Here is a 22,609-nt window from a genome sequence, read left to right as displayed (position 1 = left end):
TCAGCTTCTGGAAATCAGTGAATCCAAAGGATATTCCAAAATGTCAGCATCCTAAAGGTAGGATTTGTTCTTGCTTGTTTGCTATGATGAATTACCATCTATATGCAGTTAATTGAACATAGGTGTAAAGTATGTTATCTTTTTTCAGGACAAATAGCCTACTGCAATGTTAATAATTAAGCTGGGGATCCAAATACCTAACCTGTATTGTAGGTGCAGTTGCACAAAGTTCAGTGTCAGACCTGTAAAGGAACTATATGGCTTATTGTATAATTTAAACAACACCAATGGCCTCAGTGCTATTCCATGGTCAGTGTGGAAGGTGACATCTCTCATGAACCCCGTGTCTGCTCTCTCCTACAGGGCTTCTGTCACCCGCACACTCTGTCTCCCTCTTTCTTTCCCTCTTGTAATTTGCAGCTGAATGTCTTTTCCCTCTGTGTCTTGCATCCAAGTTCCATTATTGTGTTGTAATGTTGCGTGTGTAACCCCACAGTTACACTTTCTCATAGTTTAGGTGGCAAGCGCTTACCTTTTACAGCTTTGGTTTTCTCCTTTTAGCCTGATTCAACTTCTTATGTATCAGCTTGACACTCCTGTTTGCCGTTTGAATAACAACCTTTCTCCTTCAGTCTGTTTGGAAGGACCTCATAGTTTGCCTTGGGAGCACTTTTCATATCTTTGGGTGTAACCTGTTTGCCACAGCTGTGAGTAAGCAGCAAAACAGAGAGAGAGAAGATTGTTGGAGGGGAGAAAAATGCTGGAGATGCATCAGCAACGTAACAGTGTGCACCTGGGGAGGGGAGGAACTGCAGCTCCAGTTTGTGAGTAGTTTCAATGGACAGAGTTGGAAAAGACGTGGGAGTTGGAACTCCCTTTGTAAGCAGCACAGACGGCATTACTGTCTGCAAAGGTGAATATACTGTAGACCAGACGCGTGTCAGGAGTGGAGTTCTTGGATTTGCAACTGTTTCTGGGCTTGCTGATAGAAAAAAATCTGAGATATATCTCTGAATTAGTCTTCTCACGTGAAGCCCAAAGGCAAGGGGCAGTGTGGACTCGAATTGTTTCAGTCAAGAAGCAGCACCACAGAATGCAAAATACACATGATTTTAATAGCAAATATTTGAGTATCAGTGTTTACAAAGGAAACGGGAAATCAAGCATATAAAAGCATAAAGTTGGTCAGTCTCACTGCCAGTCTGGATAGTGAAAGTTCTACCAAAAGAAGCCTCATGAAAGGCACAAATGAAAGATTTTTCAGAGCGTTTGTAGCAACACTGATCTGTCCTCACTCAGTAGTCTACAACTCCGGTAATATTAGAGCCAATGAAACAGGAGTGGAGTTCTTGGATTTGCAACTGTTTCTGGGCTTGCTGATAGAAAAAAATCTGAGATATATCTCTGAATTAGTCTTCTCACGTGAAGCCCAAAGGCAAGGGGCAGTGTGGACTCGAATTGTTTCAGTCAAGAAGCAGCACCACAGAATGCAAAATACACATGATTTTAATAGCAAATATTTGAGTATCAGTGTTTACAAAGGAAACGGGAAATCAAGCATATAAAAGCATAAAGTTGGTCAGTCTCACTGCCAGTCTGGATAGTGAAAGTTCTACCAAAAGAAGCCTCATGAAAGGCACAAATGAAAGATTTTTCAGAGCGTTTGTAGCAACACTGATCTGTCCTCACTCAGTAGTCTACAACTCCGGTAATATTAGAGCCAATGAAACTAAAAGCAAACATGAAGAAAGGAGGCCAGTTCACCAAGGAAGCCCATTAAACTGCCTTGTAAAATTACAATCAGGACACCAGTGGAACTGAGTAGCTTCCTCATTTTGTGGCTGAGTTGTCATTGTTATGATTTCTATAACAGAGCAGAAAATGGATGTCTTTTCTTCTTCCAGAAATGCAAATATGTCCCCCCAGTATAAAGACCAAGGGATGACGAAGGTCAAAACCAGCCTACATTTCATCGTTAATATCCCAGATGTATTTGATGGGGAGGCTCTTCATTTTCTCTTTCAGAACTTGGTCAAACCTTTCGTTCTGTGCCACTGTCATGATGTTTTTCCAGTCTCCAACAGTGCCTGAGGAAAAAAGCAGCAAAGGGAGGTGAGAAGCAGACCGTGCACCCCTCTGGAGCCTGCCGCAACCAGTGAGCGCTGCTCTTGGGTGGGATTCCTGGCTTCCTCAGCACCTCCCTGTCTCTGGGCTGTGAGTGAGGCTCTGTGTGCTCTTTTGAGGATGAGCTTCCAAATCTTGGTGCTGTGAATAAAGCACAGCATCGACCCATAATCCTGACTCCTCATGAAGTTATTCAACTCATTTCTTCTGGTGTTTGACTGATTCCTTTGAGATCAAAGAGGAAATGATGAAAAGCAACACCTCTCCTTTCTCCTTTCAGTGCCCCACCTCAGGAAATCCTTCCAGTATCTGACAGGCCAGTTACAAGCCACATTACAATCAGTAAAACATTACGCTTCAGGAAAATATGGTGAAATCATTGATGCCACAGTTTATTTCCTACTAACCTGAATTCTCCCTCTGAAAATGGGGCATTCCTGCTGAGACCAGAAACCCTCGGTTCATCCCATACCAAGAAATATGGGACCAAGTAGTTGTTGCATTGGACTGCTTCCACTTTACCTTTTCGTAGAAAACTACCCTTGTCTTTTGCTGCCATGTCTTCTGGCAGGTTCTCATAGTTGGCCCTGGGGTCTTTCTTCATGTTCTCAAATGTAGCCTGTCTCACAACACTGTCCACTTCCTCTTCACTCAGCTTCTTGCCTATGAAGTTGCAGATCTTCAGCACAGCACTTCTCAGATCCTGCAATAATGGTACGTTGAAGAGTCTTGATGAAGCAAAGAGCAAAATGCATGCAGTAGTGGCATCCACCATAATAAAGGACGTTCACTTGGCTGCAAGCATCACCATGGCTTTTACGTGAGCCTTTTGTCGCTTGCATCAGAGAAGAACAGGCACCTTGGAGAAATGAGGAGTCACACAAAGGCATGGGCAGCCACCAAGCTGGCAAACTGTGGTCAGCAGTTTGAGAGCTCCTCAAGTAATTTGAAGCCCTGCCTCTTCAGCACGTCTTGCCTTTAGTGGAACTGTCCTCATGAGCACAACATTCCCATTGAAGGTACCCACAAAAGCCTTGTTCTGTACTGTTTCTGAAAGGGGTTTTTGAGGTGGCAGTGAAGATAACTTGTATCATATTGGAAAGTGTTTCCCTAATGATTCTCTAGAAATTGATAAGACCTTGAACCAAGGAGAGCAATGACTTTCTCCTCTCAGAAGTCTCAATTTGAATTTACTCCTTACCAGATTCAACCACTTTCCCATATAAAAAGTGTAATTATAAAGAGCTGTCTGACAGTGCCCTCAATATAGGAAGAGAATATCTTGAATGCAGTGGTAGTGATTGACCTCACCTTTTTCATTTCTTCATAGGTAAGGAAGAGTATATTGAAATCCTCTGCATGACTGTACCAGCCTGAAACATGATCCAGCCAAAAACTGCCAACGACTTCACAAGACAAAGTATGGGGAAAAAAATGAAGAAAGAAAGAAATTTAACAGGTCACAGTAAAACAGTAAAATCATAAGTCATTTAGGAAAGGTTTTTTTGACACCTGAGGGATGCATGCTCACAGTCTTTGTGAGATAATGGGGCAACTCCCCTCTTCTTTCACATAATTTCTTGATTCTAGTGATCTGAACCCATACTGGCAGAAGCAAAAAAACTCCTTCTCTGTCTTTGCTGCACAGTGTCTATTCTTATGTGTTCATGTCCACTAACAAAGTGCGGAATGTGTTAAGAGATTTTCAGTCATAACTGTTATATTCTGAATCAACATCCAATGTGGAAAAAAAAAAAGCATCTTACCTGTTCTAGGGTTCAGATTGCATCAGAAGATGGTTTCAAGCTGAGACAGTTTTCTGCAGCTTTGGATTCAGATCACAGCATAGATGTGGATTCTGATAATTGGTACTTATTGTTGTATTCAATCTGCATTCAGTCTGATGGCATGGAATACGATTTGGGCTCTTCAGTTAAAAAACATATCCTACCTTTGCCAGCTAGAAATCTCTCCATGAGAAGGTTAAAATCTGGTACATCTTCTAGTGTATTCATGTATTTGGAGAAGTGGTAGTAGGAAACCATGACGTCCTTAGGGTTCCTGGAAACATAAATAACCTGCAAAACAATAAGGGGGTTTGTCTCAGAGATATGAGAGGACTTCATTACCTGGACCATTTCCCGAACTGAAAGAGCAAAATGGTAGGCTTTGGACCACTTCCATAGTGGCATATTGACATGACTGGTTTTGCGGCAATCATACAAATAACTTCACTTACACGTGCTCTTTTGTTTCTCAGGTCTCTTGGAACTAAGTAGTAAGGCAAGTGGGTGGCAAAAACACGAGGGAAAGGAAGATTTGCATAATCCATATTTTTTATATTGTATTCCAGCCATGGGATTCTGTCCATGGTCTCCATATTTTCTGTTCCGTTACGGTGGCCTTCATGAATTATTAAGCTCAAAATATTCTGAGTCCACACAGTACCTGAGAAGGAAATATTTGAACCTTGCTTGACTTTTTTTTTTTTTAATTTAAAGACAGTATATTGTCATAAACAGAGCCTCTGCACAGCTATAATGAAATATAAATACATCCTCCTGTACTTAGGGGGGCAAACCTTGTCTTGGTGACTGCCGAGTGCAGAAGGGAAGCTTAGTTTTGTTTTGTCCCTGTGGAACATCCATGGCCATTATCAAAACCTTTGGTTCCTTCACCCAGGCTACGCAGCTTCCACAGAAATTATACCTGTCCTCGCCCTCTTGAGGCAACAAGAATTCCTGAAATTTGTGGACCAGGTACCTAAAAACTTCTCATACTGAGTGGATCCGGAGAAGACCTTTCCTTCCAGAACTCCTGCAACGTGAGGTGAGATGTCACTCATCAAACAGCTGATAAGACCACGTTTGTGAAGCACAAACGAGAGCCACAGAGGAAACGCTTGTGGCAACCGGCTCTCTAAAGTTCCTTGCAGAAGGTCTGACTCCTGGGTCAAAGCTGCTGGTGAGGATGATCTTAAAAGGCAGGACCCCGAGGGTGGCTGGCTGCTGTGCCACTACGTGTTCATGTAAATCATCGTGGATGATTTTTCTGTGCCATGGTAGAGACTCAAGGGAAGGATTGGGGGGTACCTTAGATTGATAAGTGCCGGGGAAGAAACGGGACGGTGGTGCAGGACAGAGGAAAATTCTGCACAGAGTCAGAGATGATCCCGCTCTAGAAGCAAAGCTACAGCCCTAGGTACTTGTGCTCTTAGATGGCCGAATAAAGGCAGACTATTCCCACCTTTGGAAGCAATTCCCTTCTTACCTGATTTTGGGTAAGTGGCTAGAAATATATCACTATCTCTGATTTCAAAATCCTCCAGCGAAGCTAAATACTCCGGTGTAGTATTTGTGACAAAATTAAACCCTTTGTATTCAAAGATATATTCTTTTGATGGTTCCATTGTTAGTCGGTGCTCCTTAGAGGCAAATAACCTGCAATAAGAAAATATGAAGTTATATCTTTTTCTTTGGTTTTCATCTCACAGAGTCAAACAAGGAAACAAACTAGTCACTAATTCACAACGAATCCAGTGGTGACAAATTTTAGCCAAATGCATTCCAGCATAATTCTGGAAGCAGCACACTGAAAGTTAGCTTTCAGATTTTCACAACAACATCACTGAGAATACATTTAAAAAGCAAGGGAATGGTTCACTTCTAAATTCAAGATGTTATCCCAAAGCTGTGGAAGTACTAAAAATGCAAAGGTATGGAGAAGGAGTGAAAAATGTTTCTGATACAAGAAAAGGAGCAAGAAGCTGCTGGGAAACAAAAAGGAGACATATTCAATGCACAAGAGGCAGAAACCTTCTTGATCTCATTCTGCCAAAACATTAGGTTTTTATATGGCATTGGGACAAAGGTTGTTGCGGTGCTTGTTTCTTACAGATTCCTACAGCATTTTACCGTGAAAATTACACCGTGGGAAAAAAGCCTCGCTCCATATCCTGAGAAGCCTATTCATGCTCCAGTGTACATGGCAAGAGGAAAAATACACATTTGGGAACGCTCGTAGCAGCCAGCTACACATCTCAAACACGCATTTCAACAATCTCTCCCCAAACGCAGACACAGAGCTGCCTGCCAGTTTGTCTCCTACATCCACAGCATCCGCACATTTTCCCCCTGCTTAATTAACTCTCTCACAGCTACGACTCCCATTTCTTTGCTGAGTGACACAGAAAATCCCACGTCAGGCTCCGGTTTCCCCACCGGCACTGGGATAACCCTGCTCTGGATGACCGTCCTCCTCCCAAGCACAGACCAGCTCTACCCCCTCGTTCTCTGCAGCACTTTCTGGCAGTGCATGCCAAATGGTCTGAGAGGGGTCTATGTACAATTATTGTTCTTTTACTGAGAGGGTAATACAGCATCAATTACCCCACAGATCTGCCGTTCCAATAATTTCTGGCACACTTACCTCCTCTGCTCTCCGTTCAGTGCCCACGAGATGTGTGCTACTACTTCCCAGCTCCGTGAATTCTAGAGACACCTGTGCGTCACGCTTCCTTTTAAACTGGGAGATGACCCATGGACACGGTGTGGGTTGGCTTACTTCCAATATTTCAATATTTGCTTGTCTTTCACGTGGGAATATTTGCTTGTCTTTAGCGTGGACAGAGATTAGAGTATGTATATAACTCAGAAACATGTGAAAGCAGACCGGTTAGATTTTTGAAAGTTTTTTTAATCAAGAGGATTATTGAGGAAGCTTGGAGTGGAGCGGAAGTGAATAAAATTCACTTATTGACAGTGAATAAAATTCAAAACCTGCCTGGACAAGTTCCTGTGCAACCTGCTCTAAGTGGACCTGCTTTGGCAGGGGAGTTGGATGAGATGATCTCCGGAGATCTCATCCAACTCTGTGTGATACTGTGGTTCTGTGAAAATCTTTTGCTTTTTTTGGTAGTTTGGGGTTTTTTTCTCTCAGCTTCTGGAAATCAAATGAATCCAAAGGATATTCCAAAATGTCAGCATTTGGATTTGTTCTTGCTTGTTTGCTATGATGAATTACCATCTATATGCAGTTAATTGAACATAGGTGTAAAGTATGTTATCTTTTTTCAGGACAAATAGTCTACTGCAATGTTAATAATTAAGCTGGGGATCCAAATACCTAACCTGTATTGTAGGTAGGTGCAGTTGCACAAAGTTCAGTGTCAGACCTGTAAAGGAACTATATGGCTTCAATCTGTTTGGAAGGACCTCATAATTTGCCTTGGGAGCACTTTTCATATCTTTGGGTGTAACCTGTTTGCCACAGCTGCGAGTAAGCAGCAAAAGGGAAGTTATAAAGAGTATGCTGAACACTGGTGAGCCATGAAGAAATCTGTGCATCTGACTATGCCATTGCAAGGGCTGGTGTTGGGCTAAGGGAGCCCACGGGAAGGGCTCTGGCAGTGTAAGGGCTGTTCCTGCTTTTAGCTGTGGTATGGGCCCTGCTGGGACTAACAGTATTGTTCCATTGCCTCAGGGGTTGGTTCAATAGCAACCAAAAGCAGTCACTGTAGCTTGATCACATAGACATCACAGCAGGAAGCAGGGTTGAGGGTCAGTCCAAAACTTGCCTTCCCCACATGGGAAGTGTGGTTAGTGTCTGGAAAAAAGTCAGAAGAAATCGTTTCCTGCTCAGCTCATGTCCTTTCCCTCTGCTGTCCTGAGGGAGAGAGAAGATTGTTGGAGGGGAGAAAAATGCTGGAGATGCATCAGCAACGTAACAGTGTGCACCTGGGGAGGGGAGGAACTGCAGCTCCAGTTTGTGAGTAGTTTCAATGGACAGAGTTGGAAAAGATGACGTGGGAGTTGGAACTCCCTTTGTAAGCAGCACAGATGGCATTACTGTCTGCAAAGGTGAATATACTGTAGACCAGATGCGTGTCAGGAGTGGAGTTCTTGGATTTGCAACTGTTTTTGGACTTGCTGATAGGAAAAAATCTTGAGGCAGCACAGACGGCATTACTGTCTGCAAGGAATACATGAGGAAGGTCGTAGTCATAGATAGCTGGGAGTTTTGTACATTGGTAGCTCTACCAGATCATCAGGTATGATAGCGTGGGCATTCACTTAAAAACTGCTGTGACTGTAGCTTGTGTTTTTTCTCAATATTTCCAGTAGCAAATTGTCGGCCATGACTTCAAGAACTGTAACGGACAATGCTATCAAGTGTTTCAGTCAATAGGCAACACCACAGAGTGCAACATAAAGGTTACTTTAATGGCAAATGTTTGAGTATCGGTGTTTACAAAGGAAACGGGAAATCAAGAATATCAAAGTATAACCATACAGATGGTCAATCTTACTTCCAGTTTGGACATTGAAGATTCTACCAAAAGAAGCCTCATGAAAGGCACAAGTGAAAGATTTTTCAGAAGCTCTGTAACAACACTGATCTATCTTCACTCGGTTGTCTACAACTCTGGTAATATTAAACTCTGATGAACGTAAAAGCAAACATGAAGAAAGGAGGCCAGTTCACCAAGGAAGCTCATTAAACTGCCTTGTAAAATTACAATCAGGACACCAGTGGAACTGAGTAGCTTCCTCAGACAAATCACATTTTGTGGCTGAGCTGTCGTCGTTATGATTTCTATAACAGAGCAGAAAATGGATGTCTTTTCTTCTTCCAGAAATGCAAATATGTCCCCCCAGTATAAAGACCAAGGGACACTGAAGGTCAAAACCAGCCTACATTTCATCGTTAATATCCCAGATGTATTTGATGGGGAGGCTCTTCATTTTCTCTTTCAGAACTTGGTCAAACCTTTCGTTCTGTGCCACTGTCATGATGTTTTTCCAGTCTCCAACAGTGCCTGAGGAAAAAAGCAGCAAAGGGAGGTGAGAAGCAGACCGTGCACCCCTCTGGAGCCTGCCGCAACCAGTGAGCGCTGCTCTTGGGTGGGATTCCTGGCTTCCTCAGCACCTCCCTGTCTCTGGGCTGTGAGTGAGGCTCTGTGTGCTCTTTTGAGGATGAGCTTCCAAATCTTGGTGCTGTGAATAAAGCACAGCATTGACCCATAATCCTGACTCCTCATGAATTTATTCAACTCATTTCTTCTGGTGTTTGACTGATTCCTTTGAGTTCAAAGAGGAAATGATGAAAAGCAACACCTCTCCTTTCTCCTTTCAGTGCCCCACCTCAGGTTTCCTCCTGCTCGTCTTAGCCATACCCAGGAGCCCAGGGGTGGACTCATGCGGTAGTTGGTCAAGAAGGTGTATCCTCCCCCAATTAAGCTGACTCTAGCCTCAAAAATTAACACACACGTAAAAAAAAAAAAAATTCTCTTTCCCCTGGTTCAGAACAACCCTTAAATCATTCCAGTATCTGACAGGCCAGTTACAACTTGCGTTACAATCAGTAAAATATTACACATTTTTATCCTCAGGAAAATATGGTGAAATCATTGATGCCACAGCAAGACAACTGTTCTTATAAAGTTTATTTCCTACTGACCTGAATTCTCCCTCTGAAAATGGGACATTCCTGCTGAGACAAGAAACCCTCGGTTCATCCCATACCAAGAAGTATGGGACCAAGTAGTTGTTGTATTGGACTGCTTCCACTTTACCTTTTCGTAGAAAACTACCCTTGTCTTTTGCTGCCATGTCTTCTGGCAGGTTCTCATAGTTGGCCCTGGGGTCTTTCTTCATGTTCTCAAACGTAGCCTGTCTCACAACACTGTCCACTTCCTCTTCACTCAGCTTCTTGCCTATGAAGTTGCAGATCTTCAGCACAGCACTTCTCAGATCCTGCAATAATGGTACGTTGAAGAGTCTTGATGAAGCAAAGAGCAAAATGCATGCAGTAGTGGCATCCACCATAATAAAGGACGTTCACTTGGCTGCAAGCATCACCATGGCTTTTACGTGAGCCTTTTGTCGCTTGCATCAGAGAAGAACAGGCACCTTGGAGAAATGAGGAGTCACACAAAGGCATGGGCAGCCACCAAGCTGGCAAACTGTGGTCAGCAGTTTGAGAGCTCCTCAAGTACTTTGAAGCCCTGCCTCTTCAGCACGTCTTGCCTTTAGTGGAACTGTCCTCATGAGCACAACATTCCCATTGAAGGTACCCACAAAAGCCTTGTTCTGTACTGTTTCTGAAAGGGGTTTTTGAGGTGGCAGTGAAGATAACTTGTATCATATTGGAAAGTGTTTCCCTAATGATTCTCTAGAAATTGATAAGACCTTGAACCAAGGAGAGCAATGACTTTCTCCTCTCAGAAGTCTCAATTTGAATTTACTCCTTACCAGATTCAACCACTTTCCCATATAAAAAGTGTAATTATAAAGAGCTGTCTGACAGTGCCCTCAATATAGGAAGAGAATATCTTGAATGCAGTGGTAGTGATTGACCTCACCTTTTTCATTTCTTCATAGGTAAGGAAGAGTATATTGAAATCCTCTGCATGACTGTACCAGCCTGAAACATGATCCAGCCAAAAACTGCCAACGACTTCACAAGACAAAGTATGGGGAAAAAAATGAAGAAAGAAAGAAATTTAACAGGTCACAGTAAAACAGTAAAATCATAAGTCATTTAGGAAAGGTTTTTTTGACACCTGAGGGATGCATGCTCACAGTCTTTGTGAGATAATGGGGCAACTCCCCTCTTCTTTCACATAATTTCTTGATTCTAGTGATCTGAACCCATACTGGCAGAAGCAAAAAAACTCCTTCTCTGTCTTTGCTGCACAGTGTCTATTCTTATGTGTTCATGTCCACTAACAAAGTGCGGAATGTGTTAAGAGATTTTCAGTCATAACTGTTATATTCTGAATCAACATCCAATGTGGAAAAAAAAAAGCATCTTACCTGTTCTAGGGTTCAGATTGCATCAGAAGATGGTTTCAAGCTGAGACAGTTTTCTGCAGCTTTGGATTCAGATCACAGCGTAGATGTGGATTCTGATAATTGGTACTTATTGTTGTATTCAATCTGCATTCAGTCTGATGGCATGGAATACGATTTGGGCTCTTCAGTTAAAAAACATATCCTACCTTTGCCAGCTAGAAATCTCTCCATGAGAAGGTTAAAATCTGGTACATCTTCTAGTGTATTCATGTATTTGGAGAAGTGGTAGTAGGAAACCATGACGTCCTTAGGGTTCCTGGAAACATAAATAACCTGCAAAACAATAAGGGGGTTTGTCTCAGAGATATGAGAGGACTCCGTTACCCGGACCATCCGTGCAGTTTCCATACAGGTCCCACTACAAGGTGTGCAGCCCCTTTGAAGGTGACCATGCCGATAGGTAAATTGTGGCTAACGTAGTGCTGTCCATTTGTTTACAGGGGGTGGTATTTCTGTAGCTGCAGTCGTGCAGTGTCTGCGCCTGACTCTCTGCACGGGGTCAGTGTTAGAGACCTCAGTGATGCTGGTCACCTGTGCAAGGCAGTCAGGCTGCACCAGCATCACCAGAAAATCATTGGGTTGATTCAGCTTCACTTGTCTGTGTACAGTCAGGATGACATGGAGAAGAGTTTCTTGCAGTCCCGGCTTTGGTGGTGCTGACAGCATCCGTGCTCTGTCACCTAAAGTCCTGGCCTGCGGTGCTGGTGCCAGAGGCAGGAGGCAAGCAGACTGTGTAAGAGGGAGTCCTGGCACCTTAAAAGAAGGAGCTGTTATGGGCCAGGATTATTTTTGTCTCCTACTGACTCCTGACGACATGAGAGCTGCTGCCTCAGGCACAGACCATGAAAGAGCAGCCAGGGGAAAATCAGCACAGGTGTGACCCTGGCAGATGCTGCTGAGATGCACCACCCTCTCTCTAGCAGGGTTGGGGCTGAGAGATTTGGCAGAAGGAACCAGAAGACATGGGCTTTAGAAGGTCCCTGATCTCCCCACGTGTATGAAGCACGTAATATTTCTACCAAAACATGGGGAACTGAAAGAGCAAAATGGTAGGCTTTGGACCACTTCCCCAGGGCATATTGACATGACTGGTTTATACAGAAATCATAAAAATAACTTCACTTACACGTGCTCTTTTGTTTCTCAGGTCTCTTGGAACTAAGTAGTAAGGCAGGTGGGTGACAAAAGTACGAGGTGAAGGCAGATTTGCATAATCCAAATTTTTCATATTGTATTCCAAGCCCGGGACTATGTCCATGGTCTCAACTTTTTCTGTTCCATTACGGTGGCCTTCACGAATTATTAAGCTCACAATATTCTGAGTCCACACTGTTCCTGAGAACGAAACCTTTATATTTGAACCTTGCTTGACCTTTTTTTTTTTTTAAATTTAAAGACAGTATATTGTCATAAACAGAGCCGCTGCACACCTATAATGAAATATAAATACATCCTCCTAGACTTAGGGGGGCAAACCTCGTCTTGGTGACTGCCGAGTGCAGAAGGGAAGCTTAGTTTTGTTTTGTCCCTGCGGAACATCCATGGCCATTATCAAAACCTTCACCCAGGCTACGCAGCTTCCACAGAAATTATGCCTCTCTTCACCCTCTTGTGGCAACAAGAATTCCTGAAATTTGTGGACCAGGTACCTAAAAACTTCTCATACTGAGTGGATCCGGAGAAGACCTTTCCTTCCAGAACTCCTGCAACGTGAGGTGAGATGTCACTCATCAAACAGCTGATAAGACCACGTTTGTGAAGCACAAACGAGAGCCACAGAGGAAATGCTTGTGGCAACTGGCTCTCTAAAGTTCCTTGCAGAAGGTCTGACTCCTGGGTCAAAGCTGCTGGTGAGGATGATCTTAAAAGGCAGGACCCCGAGGGTGGCTGGCTGCTGTGCCGCTACGTGTTCATGTGCCAGCTGGCAATGGTGGGAGGCCAATCCTGAATGATTAGCCCCCTTGGGCAATGAGCAGAACTGTTCTGTCCTAGGTCCTCTGCCCTCCTCAGCACGATACTGGTGCTGGTTCCTTTCCCCTTCTATTCCATAGGCCAGTGAAATGGATCAGTCAAAAAAAATCAATGCAGAAGAGCATTGAATTATTGCTGTAGGTTGTCCTGAAGAAGTCCAGAGAAAGGAAGGCACCAGAGACTGAAGCCAGGTTGTGAAGACCTCACCTGGCAAGGAAGCTCTAGGTTCTGGAGATTAGACTGCATGCATGGTGTGATTTCAAGTCACTGGGCAAGCAAAAGCGCGAGCCCTAGTGTTCAGAGGCACAACACCCAGTGCTGTCACAGCTCTGCTGACTGTCTTGCTCTGCTTGGCATAATCAACCTGGATGATTTTTCTGTGGCATGGTAGAGACTCAAGGGAAGGTTTGGGCGGCACCTTAGATTGATAAGTGCCGGGGAAGAAACGGGACGGTGGTGCAGGACAGAGGAAAATTCTGCACATAGTCAGAGAAGATTCCAGTCCATAATGAAAGCTACAACCCTAGGTATTTTGCATCTAGATGGATGAGTAAAGGCAGATTTTTTCCACTTCAAGAAACAATTCCATTACCTGATTTTGGGTAAGTAACAATAAATATGTCACTATCTCTGATTTCAAAATTCTCCACTGAAGCTACATACTCTGGTATTCGTAGCAAAATTAAACCCTTTGTATTCAAAGACATATTCTTTCGATGGTTCCATTTTTAGTCGGTGCTCCTTAGAGGCAAATAACCTGCAACAAGAAAAATATGAAGTTATATCTTCATCTTTGGTTTTCATCTCAGAGAAACAAAAAAATCCCAAATGAGTAGTTCAAACAAAGAATCCAGTGCTGACAAATTTAGCAAAATGCATTCTGGAAAAATTCTGGAAACAATACACTGAAATTTTGTTTTTCAGATTTTCACAACAACATCACTCAGAATACATTTCTATGGAAAAAAAAAAAAAAGAAAGGTGCATAGCTCTGGCCTCTACTCTTTTAAAATGAATGGTACATGCATGTAAAAAGTCATGTAACTGAAGGCAGCCCATGTAAAAATCTCTTGTGAAGATTCCTCAAGGATCTGAGTGACTGTAGAGCTTTCTTTGGCATGTCAGTAGCTCTTGACCAGAGCTCGCTTAACCACCAAGCTCTCGTTCTGCCTGTTGTGACTGAAACTGTGTTCAGAATGTCTTATGACAATTTCTGCCTCCTCCTACTTATTCTCTGTCTCATTACTAACGTTTTTCCCAAACTCATCATCATTTTTGCAATCCAGGTTGAACAAATGTGACTGCGTGTTACTTTCTTAAACATGCCTACTGGTTTTATGAGATTATTGTCTCGTGTCTCATGGACACCATTGCCGTATATTTGCCAGGAAAATTACATGTTTGGGAAGAGAGCCTTTCCTATCTGGAAATTTGTCAGGGTTTCTGTCTCCTGCCTTCCCCTTGCAACGTGAACCTTCCCGTGCTCTCTTGGACGGCTGTGCTTTCCAATCCTGCACCCTGTGGATGTCACCCTTGCTCAGATTTGTCAAATGAGACGATTGCACAAGTGATCCAGCCCAGTGATCGGAATTCACCACAACAGGCAGTCCTTGGAAATGAGGCCCCTGATCCCACCCGTGACCAGTAGCTTCTCTCCCGTTCACCCTCTGCTTCCCCTTTGCCTTCCCGCTCTGTGAACTCCCCATGAAGGGCCACCTGCTCGCTGGCCGGCCCAGTGCCATCCCGCTGGGATGTGGCAGCATGGCTGCCTTTGGTGGGAGCACTGCCCTTGGAGCCGCAGGGCTGAGGAGGTGCCCTCCCGCTCAGAGGCCTCGGGCTGGTTGGCCGGGCAGGGGAAAGAAGACGGCGGCTGCTGCCATGACCCGGGGAGACCCACTGCCCACCCTGCCCTGGGCAGACGGTGCCGGGTAACCTCCAGCGGCTGTAGGAGGACACACGGACATCTCTCAGACGTGGCAAAGACTGTGGCAGGCCCTGATCTAGACAACTTCTTGGGCATGTGGTGCTACCAAGGTTTAACACAAACCTGTGCCTTTGTTTTATGAGATTAACTCCATTTAACTTCTCCCCTCAACTCCCTTCCTTGGTATCATTAGACAACAACGAAATCCTTTGCTTTGGGGGATGGACAAGCTCAGTTCCACTGCCAAAGGCCCATGGCCAAAGAAAATATGGCCAGATGTATCTCCTGCCTGGAAGAATGGACCCTTGTGCTTGCACTGGCCTCCCTCCAGCCGTGCCGGCAGTGAGGGCCATGGCCGGGCCAGGGAGGGCAGTGATGGACCGTGAGGGGGACGAGGGGAGTGGGGGCAGCCACTGCCTATATCAAAGCCTGTGAGGAGCTTCGACCTCACAGAGAAGCCTGCGTTTCACAATCTCAATGACTCTAACTGAATCAGAGCTCTAAATGGAGAAAAAACCCCACGTTTAAAAAGCAAGGGAATGGTTGTCTTCTAAATTCAAGATGTTATCCCAAAGCTGTGGAAGTACTAAAAATGCAAAGGTATGGAGAAGGAGTTGAAAAATGTTTCTGATACAGGAAAAGGAGCAAGAAGCTGCTGGGAAACAAAAAGGAGACATATTCAATGATCAGAAACCTTCTTGATCTTGTTCTGCCAAAACCGTAAGTTTTTATACCACTTTGGGACAAAGGTGATTGCACTGCTTGTTTCTTACAGATGTAGCAATACAAAAATAAACATTTGTGAGCTCTCGTAGCAGCCAGCTACACATCTCAAACACGCATTTCAACAATCTCTCCCCAAACGCAGACACAGAGCTGCCTGCCAGTTTGTCTCCTACATCCACAGCATCCGCACACTTTCCCCCTGCTTAATTAACTCTCTCACAGCTACGACTCCCATTTCTTTGCTGAGTGACACAGAAAATCCCACGTCAGGCTCCGGTTTCCCCACCGGCACTGGGATAACCCTGCTCTGGATGACCGTCCTCCTCCCAAGCACAGACCAGCTCTACCCTCTTGTTCTCTGCAACATGTTTTCGGCCTTCTGAGAGGGTAATACAGCATCAATTACCCCACAGATCTGCCGTTCCAATAATTTCTGGCACACTTACCTCCTCTGCTCTCCGTTCGGTGCCCACGAGATGTGTGCTACTACTTCCCAGCTCCGTGAATGCGAGTCTCATTCTAGAGATGCCTGTGCATCACGCTTCCTTTTAAACTGGGAGGTAACCCATGGACATTGTGCGGGTTGGCTTACTTCCAATATTTGCTTGTCTTTAGCGTGAACAGAGATTAGAGTATGTATGTAACTCAGAAACATGTGAAAGTAGACCGAGATTAGAGTATGTATATAACTCAGAAACATGTGAAAGCAGACCGGTTAGATTTTTGAAAGTTTTTTTAATCAAGAGGATTATTGAGGAAGCTTGGAGAGGAGCAGAAGTGAATAAAATTCACTTATTGACAGTGAATAAAATTCAAAACCTGCCTGGACAAGTTCCTGTGCAACCTGCTCTAAGTGGACCTGCTTTGGCAGGGGAGTTGGACGAGATGATCTCCAGTGATCTCGTCCAACTCTGTGTGATTCTGTGGTTCTGTGAAAATCTTTTGCTTTTTTTGGTAGTTTGGGGTTTTTTTCTCTCAGCTTTCACTGAATTTTTACCCAAATAGGTTTGCATCTCTGAGCTGTGTGTGACAGTAGTCCCAAAGAAAAACCAGATGCCACTACTCCACCGGAGTGGTTGATCAGACCAATCCAACCTGGTCTCAGCCATGAGCCTGGAATGAGCTGTTTAGGTTAATCACCTGTAAGTGCTCGTGTTCAGTTTTGCTGTGAGGGATTTTATAACCAAAATAAAATAATGGCTGAGACACTTCTCACTGAAACCTGCACTCCAACAACATGACAAAGAAGAACATTTTGTTCTCCAGTTCTATGTTGTGTTTCGTATAGGATTACTATTTAACCTGGATCCATTCCCCCCGTAATCCCTGAATTTGGACAACTGATCTGTCAGGTTGGTCAGCTTGTGAGTGATCCAGGAAGAGGAGTAGGGCTGAGGTTTAGATAGTGAGTGGGGAAAGCAAATGAATCCAAAGGGTATTCTAAAATGGCAGCATCCTAAAGGTAGGATTTGTCCTGGCTTGTCAGCAACGATGAATTACAGTCTCTATGCAGTTAACTGCACATAGGTGTAATGTATGTTATTTTTTTTCAGGACAAATAGTCCTTTGCAATATCAATAATTAACTGTGGATCCATATACCTAATGTATGGTAGGTGCAGTTGGACAAAGTTCAGTGTGAGACTTGGAAGGGAACTGTATGGCTTATTGTATAATTTAAACAACACCAATGGTCTCAGTGCTATTCCACGGTCAGTGTGGACGGCGACATCTCTCATGAACCCCGTGTCTGCTCTCGCCTGCAGGGTTTCTGTCACCTGCACATTCCATCTCCCTCTTTCTTCCCCCCCTGTAATTCACAACTGAATGCATTTTACCTCTGTGTCTTGCATCCAAGTTGCCAAGTTCAGCAATGTTGCATGGGGATTTTAGGTTGCCGCAACAATTCTGAACCACCATGAAACAGATTTGTTTTGGGAAGATAAGGTGTTTGGACAGATTTGTTTGTATATCCCCGCCAATACACCGGAGCAGGATTCCAGCAGAGACGCTTAAAGGAGTGCTGTTCATTTGGGGATAAATTCTTTCTGCCTGTGAGAGACCATTTTCCCTCTGATAGCCATTAGTTTGTGTTTTGTCCCTAAAAGCAGCTAGAAAGAGGGAAGAGTTTGGTGTATTTTGCACTGCAGAAAAAGGAACAGGATGAAAGTGAGGTCTGAGAAGATTTGGAAAGAGTTACAGGGACGATGTCAAAGCCAAACAACCCCAAACGCATATGCTGCATTGTGCGAATAACTTTCTTTTACATAACACCAGCGGTATGTGAAAAGGAGATGTTGGCAGGGTAAAGTGTAGAGGCAGTCCCAAGTCAGATTGGGCTAATTATCGTCAGCAGAGGGTGTAGAATGCTGAACCAAATAGTTTTTCTTTTTGGTGAAGTAAATCCTGAATTTTCTGCACCATTTTTCTTTATGTATAGTCAAAATTAGCAACTAAATACCTTATTACTTCTGTCTTGGGTGTTGCCCTCTAAAATTTCTGTATCTGGGTTCAAACCAACTAATGGAAAAATCTTTATTTGCTTCGTCTGTCTGCTTTGAGACTATTCCTCTCAAAGGGAAGTGATGGGCTCATGCTGAGTTTGGACTTTAAAGTCTTCAGTCTTTTTCTTAAAATTCTACAGACATTCCAGTTGGTTAAGCCACTGCAAAGGACGCAGGCTTTTTCCTGTGAAATTCAAGCCAAGATGCCCCAAACTATTTTATAGGTGACGTAACACACAAACCCCAAATCTGTAAGGTTGTGGCCACCAACTGTCCATAGGGGAGCACAAAGTATTACCCGACTGTAAAGTACTGAACAGCCAAGAAGGAGGTAAATGAGAAAAAAGCTGTAGGAAAAGCATGGTTTCAGGAGGAATGGAGAGGTGGAAGCATACTGCTATGACACAATGTTCCTCCCAGTGCTGATCCAAAGGTTGAGCCCTTGCAATAGATTGAAAAATACACTAGGTCTTCAGGAATAAGTTGAATTCAATACTCAGCAGAGGACATAATTAATTTTTCAATAACTGCTCTGACTTCTTCTTAGCAGAAACTGATGTGCTGGTAAGAGAACGTGGAAATGAAACAATACCATTGATGAACTCCTCATGGAGGAAGAGGGAAAATAAAACAATCTCTGTTTTCTGTGTAAAGCTCAGATCCCTCTTGTTGTGGCCTTTGAGAGGAGCCTGTGTGCTTTGGGATGGCAGCTGCTGTTACGTCCCTGCCTGCCGATCTCCCTTCACACGCTGGAGGCCGGGTACGTGCAACAAGAGCTGCTTTATAGCACCGAGATGACTCGGGAGGGCAGAGACAGGGGCACCAGGAGCCTTTGCTGGTGTAGTATCTTCAAGTAGAGCAAATCACAACACACTGCTGTTCTCCAGGGTGGGAGAGGTGGGACCTCGATGAAGGGTCCTCCCTGCTCCTGTGAAGGGGCTGCTGCAGTGTCCCATTCGACCTACACAGTAACTCCTTTGACCATCTACAGACACGTATTAGGCCTTTTCAGAATAGCTCTTTTGGGCAGGACAAAGAAATCACCCTCGTTTCAGGTCCCTTTGTCCCAGTTCCATATCAAAGGGCTCCTATCAACATTTCAGCAAGCTGATAATACACTTAGAGGTCCCACCTGTCAGCAAAAGATTCACCACAGCTGCAAGTAAGCAGCAAAACAGAAGGTATAAAGGGTATGCAGAACACTGGTGAGTGATGAAGAAGTCTGTGCATCTGACTATGCCATTGCATGGGTTGGCGTTGGGCTAAGGGAGCCCACGGGAAGGGCTCTGGCAGTGTAAGGGCTGTTCCTGCTTTTAGCTGGGGTATGGGCCCTGCTGGGACTAACAGTATTGTTCCATTGCCTCAGGGGTTCTGGAGGGATGACCCTCTGCCAGGGGGATACACCCCTCCAGGAGTGGCATGGGGGAAGGCAGCTAAAGGTGTCCACATTTTAATCACAGGGTCCTTTAATTTGAGGAAGCCGTATCCTTCGCTTTTCTGATGGACTTCACTGGAAAGCAGGTCAGAAAAGTGATTATTTCTTGAAACATTCATTTTTGTTTGAGTGCTCGCTGCTATTCACCATTGATACAAACATTGCGACTGCTCATTCCTTCTTCTTGTCTTTGGAAATGAAAAGATAAGCTTTGCTGGAATTCTAGTAATTTAAAGTCATGGTGCTGAAAACCTTCCAGGTATCTTGTTAGTAACTGTCTAGGTCCAAAGCATACACTGTGAAACACGTAGGGAGATCCAATGAGTTGCAACACTGCACTACGACGAGAGCTAATTTAGTTTTGGTTGTGCTGAACCTTTTGAATACTTGGTGCCTGAGCTCTATTCAAATTGAGAAGATAGTGCCCACCATGTCAAGATGTGGTAGGAGTACAATCTCGGGCATGCTGCAAAGCCTAGGATTTTGCATCCACATCACACATCCAATATGATCTGCTTTACAGCAAACAGAATCTAGGGGTGGCTTTTTCTTTTCTTAAATATTTTCTTTCTCTCTGTGTTTCTCTTTCTAATGGGTCAGTGGTCAGTGTATTTTGGTCAGAAATGGGAAGCTTGAAGTACAATTGCTGTGGGAAGAGTCAACATCATTCTTTCTCCGAGGAGACTCATAAGCATCAACCTACCTGCAGGTTTTAAACTGTGTGGTTGCTGAAATAAATTCAGGGCTTGTTGGAGCAGAGAGTAGACTGTGCTTGGCCCCAAGATGCTGATACACTAGATCCTGAGAGAAGGAGCTGTCATGATGAAATACTACTATTGTTTTTCTGTTGGTTTTTTTTTTCTCAGCCCTTCAGTGCTTTTCAACTTGGGTAGGAGCAGGAGGAGGGAGAGGAGAGAGGCTTTTCAGGTTCAGTTCTTCGACATAATTGCATTTATTGCCATGAACTGGATTCCCTTTGCACTGCGTGTTCATTAAATCTGCAACTGATAAGAGTGAGCTGATACCACTGGCCTGCGGCGCACAGCGTTGTGTGAGGTTTATGTGGCTTTTATTATTCTGCTGGGACTTTATGTCATTAAAAAAAGAGTAAAGGCCAAGGTCCAACTTGTAATGAGGACCTGTTCTGTTTGCACTTGGGGCAAACTCAGCCAAAGGGCTGCGTTAGGCTTCTGACTTTGAACTAGTGTTACCTTTTCTCTGGTCAATATGTACAAGTGGAAAAGGTCACTGGCCCCTCATGGGAAGTTCATGCTCAGAGGTCGGGAGATGATGCAGTGGTTACATAAGTCATGTAAAGGTGGTTGGGTTTTTTTGTGGTTTGTGTTGTTTTTTTTTTCTTCTTAGCTTCTTTTCTTGGTACTGGGGATACAAAGTTCCTGAAGGAAGGATGGCCTGGCTGTGCCATGGGTGGACGTGGAATCATTCTTCTTGTAAGCTAATTTTATGAGGTCCCCTCTGCCTTATAGCAGCTAACAGCATGCTGTGCAGGAAGTGATTCTGTCCAGGAAAAAGCAGAAGGCTAAAATGGGTGGATTGAAAATGAGAAGAAAAAGCAGGTCCCTTGGGCCAGCAAGGGAAGGAATCAAACAAACAAAAACACCCCTTATGTGAACTGGAAGGATTTTAGAGTTTAGAAACATTTTATGAGAAAGCCAAGGCTAGATGCTCTCAGTCAAATCAAAATGATTATTTGAAATGTTTTTGAAATCAGAAGTTCTGTCCAGCTGTGGCTGCTTGGTAGGACATTGGTTCAATAGCAACCAAAAGCAGTCACCGTAGTTTGATCACATAGACATCACAGCAGGAAGGAGGGTTGAGGGTCCAAAACTTGCCTTCCCCACATGGGACGCACGGTTTGTGTCTGGAAAAAAGTCGGAACAAACCGTTTGCTGCTCAGCTCATGTCCTTTCCCTCTGCCCTCCTGCCCAAGGCTGTGCTGAGAGGGAGAGAAGATTGTTGGAGGGGAGAAAAATGCTGGAGATGCATCAGCAACATAACAGTGTGCACCTGGGGAGGGGAGGAACTGCAGCTCCAGTTTGTGAGTAGTTTCAATGGACAGAGTTGGAAAAGATGACGTGGGAGTTGGAACTCCCTTTGTAAGCAGCACAGACGGCATTACTGTCTGCAAGGAATACATGAGGAAGGTCGTAGTCATAGATAGCTGGGAGTTTTGTACATTGGTAGCTCTACCAGATCATCAGGTATGATAGCGTGGGCATTCACTTAAAAACTGCTGTGACTGTAGCTTGTGTTTTTTCTCAATATTTCCAGTAGCAAATTGTCGGCCATGACTTCAAGAACTGTAACGGACAATGCTATCAAGTGTTTCAGTCAATAGGCAACACCACAGAGTGCAACATAAAGGTTACTTTAATGGCAAATGTTTGAGTATCGGTGTTTACAAAGGAAACGGGAAATCAAGAATATCAAAGTATAACCATACAGATGGTCAATCTTACTTCCAGTTTGGACATTGAAGATTCTACCAAAAGAAGCCTCATGAAAGGCACAAGTGAAAGATTTTTCAGAAGCTCTGTAACAACACTGATCTATCTTCACTCGGTTGTCTACAACTCTGGTAATATTAAACTCTGATGAACGTAAAAGCAAACGTGAAGAAAGGAGGCCAGTTCACCAAGGAAGCTCATTAAACTGCCTTGTAAAATTACAATCAGGACACCAGTGGAACTGAGTAGCTTCCTCAGACAAATCACATTTTGTGACTGAGTTGTCATTGTTATGATTTCTATAACAGAGCAGTCTTTTCTTCTTCCAGAAATGCAAATATGTCCCCCCAGTATAAAGACCAAGGGACACTGAAGGTCAAAACCAGCCTACATTTCATCGTTAATATCCCAGATGTATTTGATGGGGAGGCTCTTCATTTTCTCTTTCAGAACTTGGTCAAACCTTTCGTTCTGTGCCACTGTCATGATGTTTTTCCAGTCTCCAACAGTGCCTGAGGAAAAAAGCAGCAAAGGGAGGTGAGAAGCAGACCGTGCACCCCTCTGGAGCCTGCCGCAACCAGTGAGCGCTGCTCTTGGGTGGGA

The 22,609-nt window shown here is 44.0% G+C and overlaps 2 protein-coding genes and 1 pseudogene across 4 annotated transcripts in view; all 3 read right to left on the bottom strand.

Moving 5' to 3' along the window:
* Positions 1–1,518: 1,518 nt before the first annotated feature.
* Positions 1,519–22,609, bottom strand: part of LOC106901543 (amine sulfotransferase-like) — a 31,928-nt gene continuing 10,837 nt past the window's right edge. For 2 of the 3 annotated variants that reach the window (XM_014964370.1, XM_014964369.1), the window contains 2 exons: positions 22,390–22,518; positions 1,519–1,958 (listed from right to left, as the gene is read on the bottom strand). In XM_014964370.1, the coding sequence (XP_014819856.1) occupies positions 22,394–22,518 (125 nt within the window). In that variant the 3' untranslated portion in view covers positions 1,519–1,958; positions 22,390–22,393. Of the gene's footprint in view, positions 1,959–21,929; positions 22,519–22,609 lie in introns of those variants that run through there. The other variant, XM_014964368.1, reaches the window with a different exon arrangement.
* Positions 1,925–6,621, bottom strand: LOC106901542 (amine sulfotransferase-like). The gene is made up of 7 exons (XM_014964367.1): positions 6,553–6,621; positions 5,395–5,564; positions 4,364–4,572; positions 4,076–4,202; positions 3,436–3,530; positions 2,647–2,827; positions 1,925–2,087 (listed from the first exon to the last, which is right to left on the bottom strand). The coding sequence occupies exons 2-7, from the start codon at positions 5,531–5,533 to the stop codon at positions 1,963–1,965; spliced, it is 876 nt and encodes a 291-aa protein (XP_014819853.1). The 5' UTR covers positions 5,534–5,564; positions 6,553–6,621; the 3' UTR covers positions 1,925–1,962.
* LOC106901583 lies at positions 8,343–16,118 on the bottom strand (annotated as a pseudogene).

This window comes from Calidris pugnax, unplaced genomic scaffold (genome assembly GCF_001431845.1).
Source record: "Calidris pugnax isolate Ruff unplaced genomic scaffold, ASM143184v1 scaffold219, whole genome shotgun sequence".
Classification (NCBI taxonomy): domain Eukaryota; kingdom Metazoa; phylum Chordata; class Aves; order Charadriiformes; family Scolopacidae; genus Calidris; species Calidris pugnax.
Note: the sequence above shows the minus strand (reverse complement) of the source record. Positions and strands in the feature narration are given on the sequence as shown.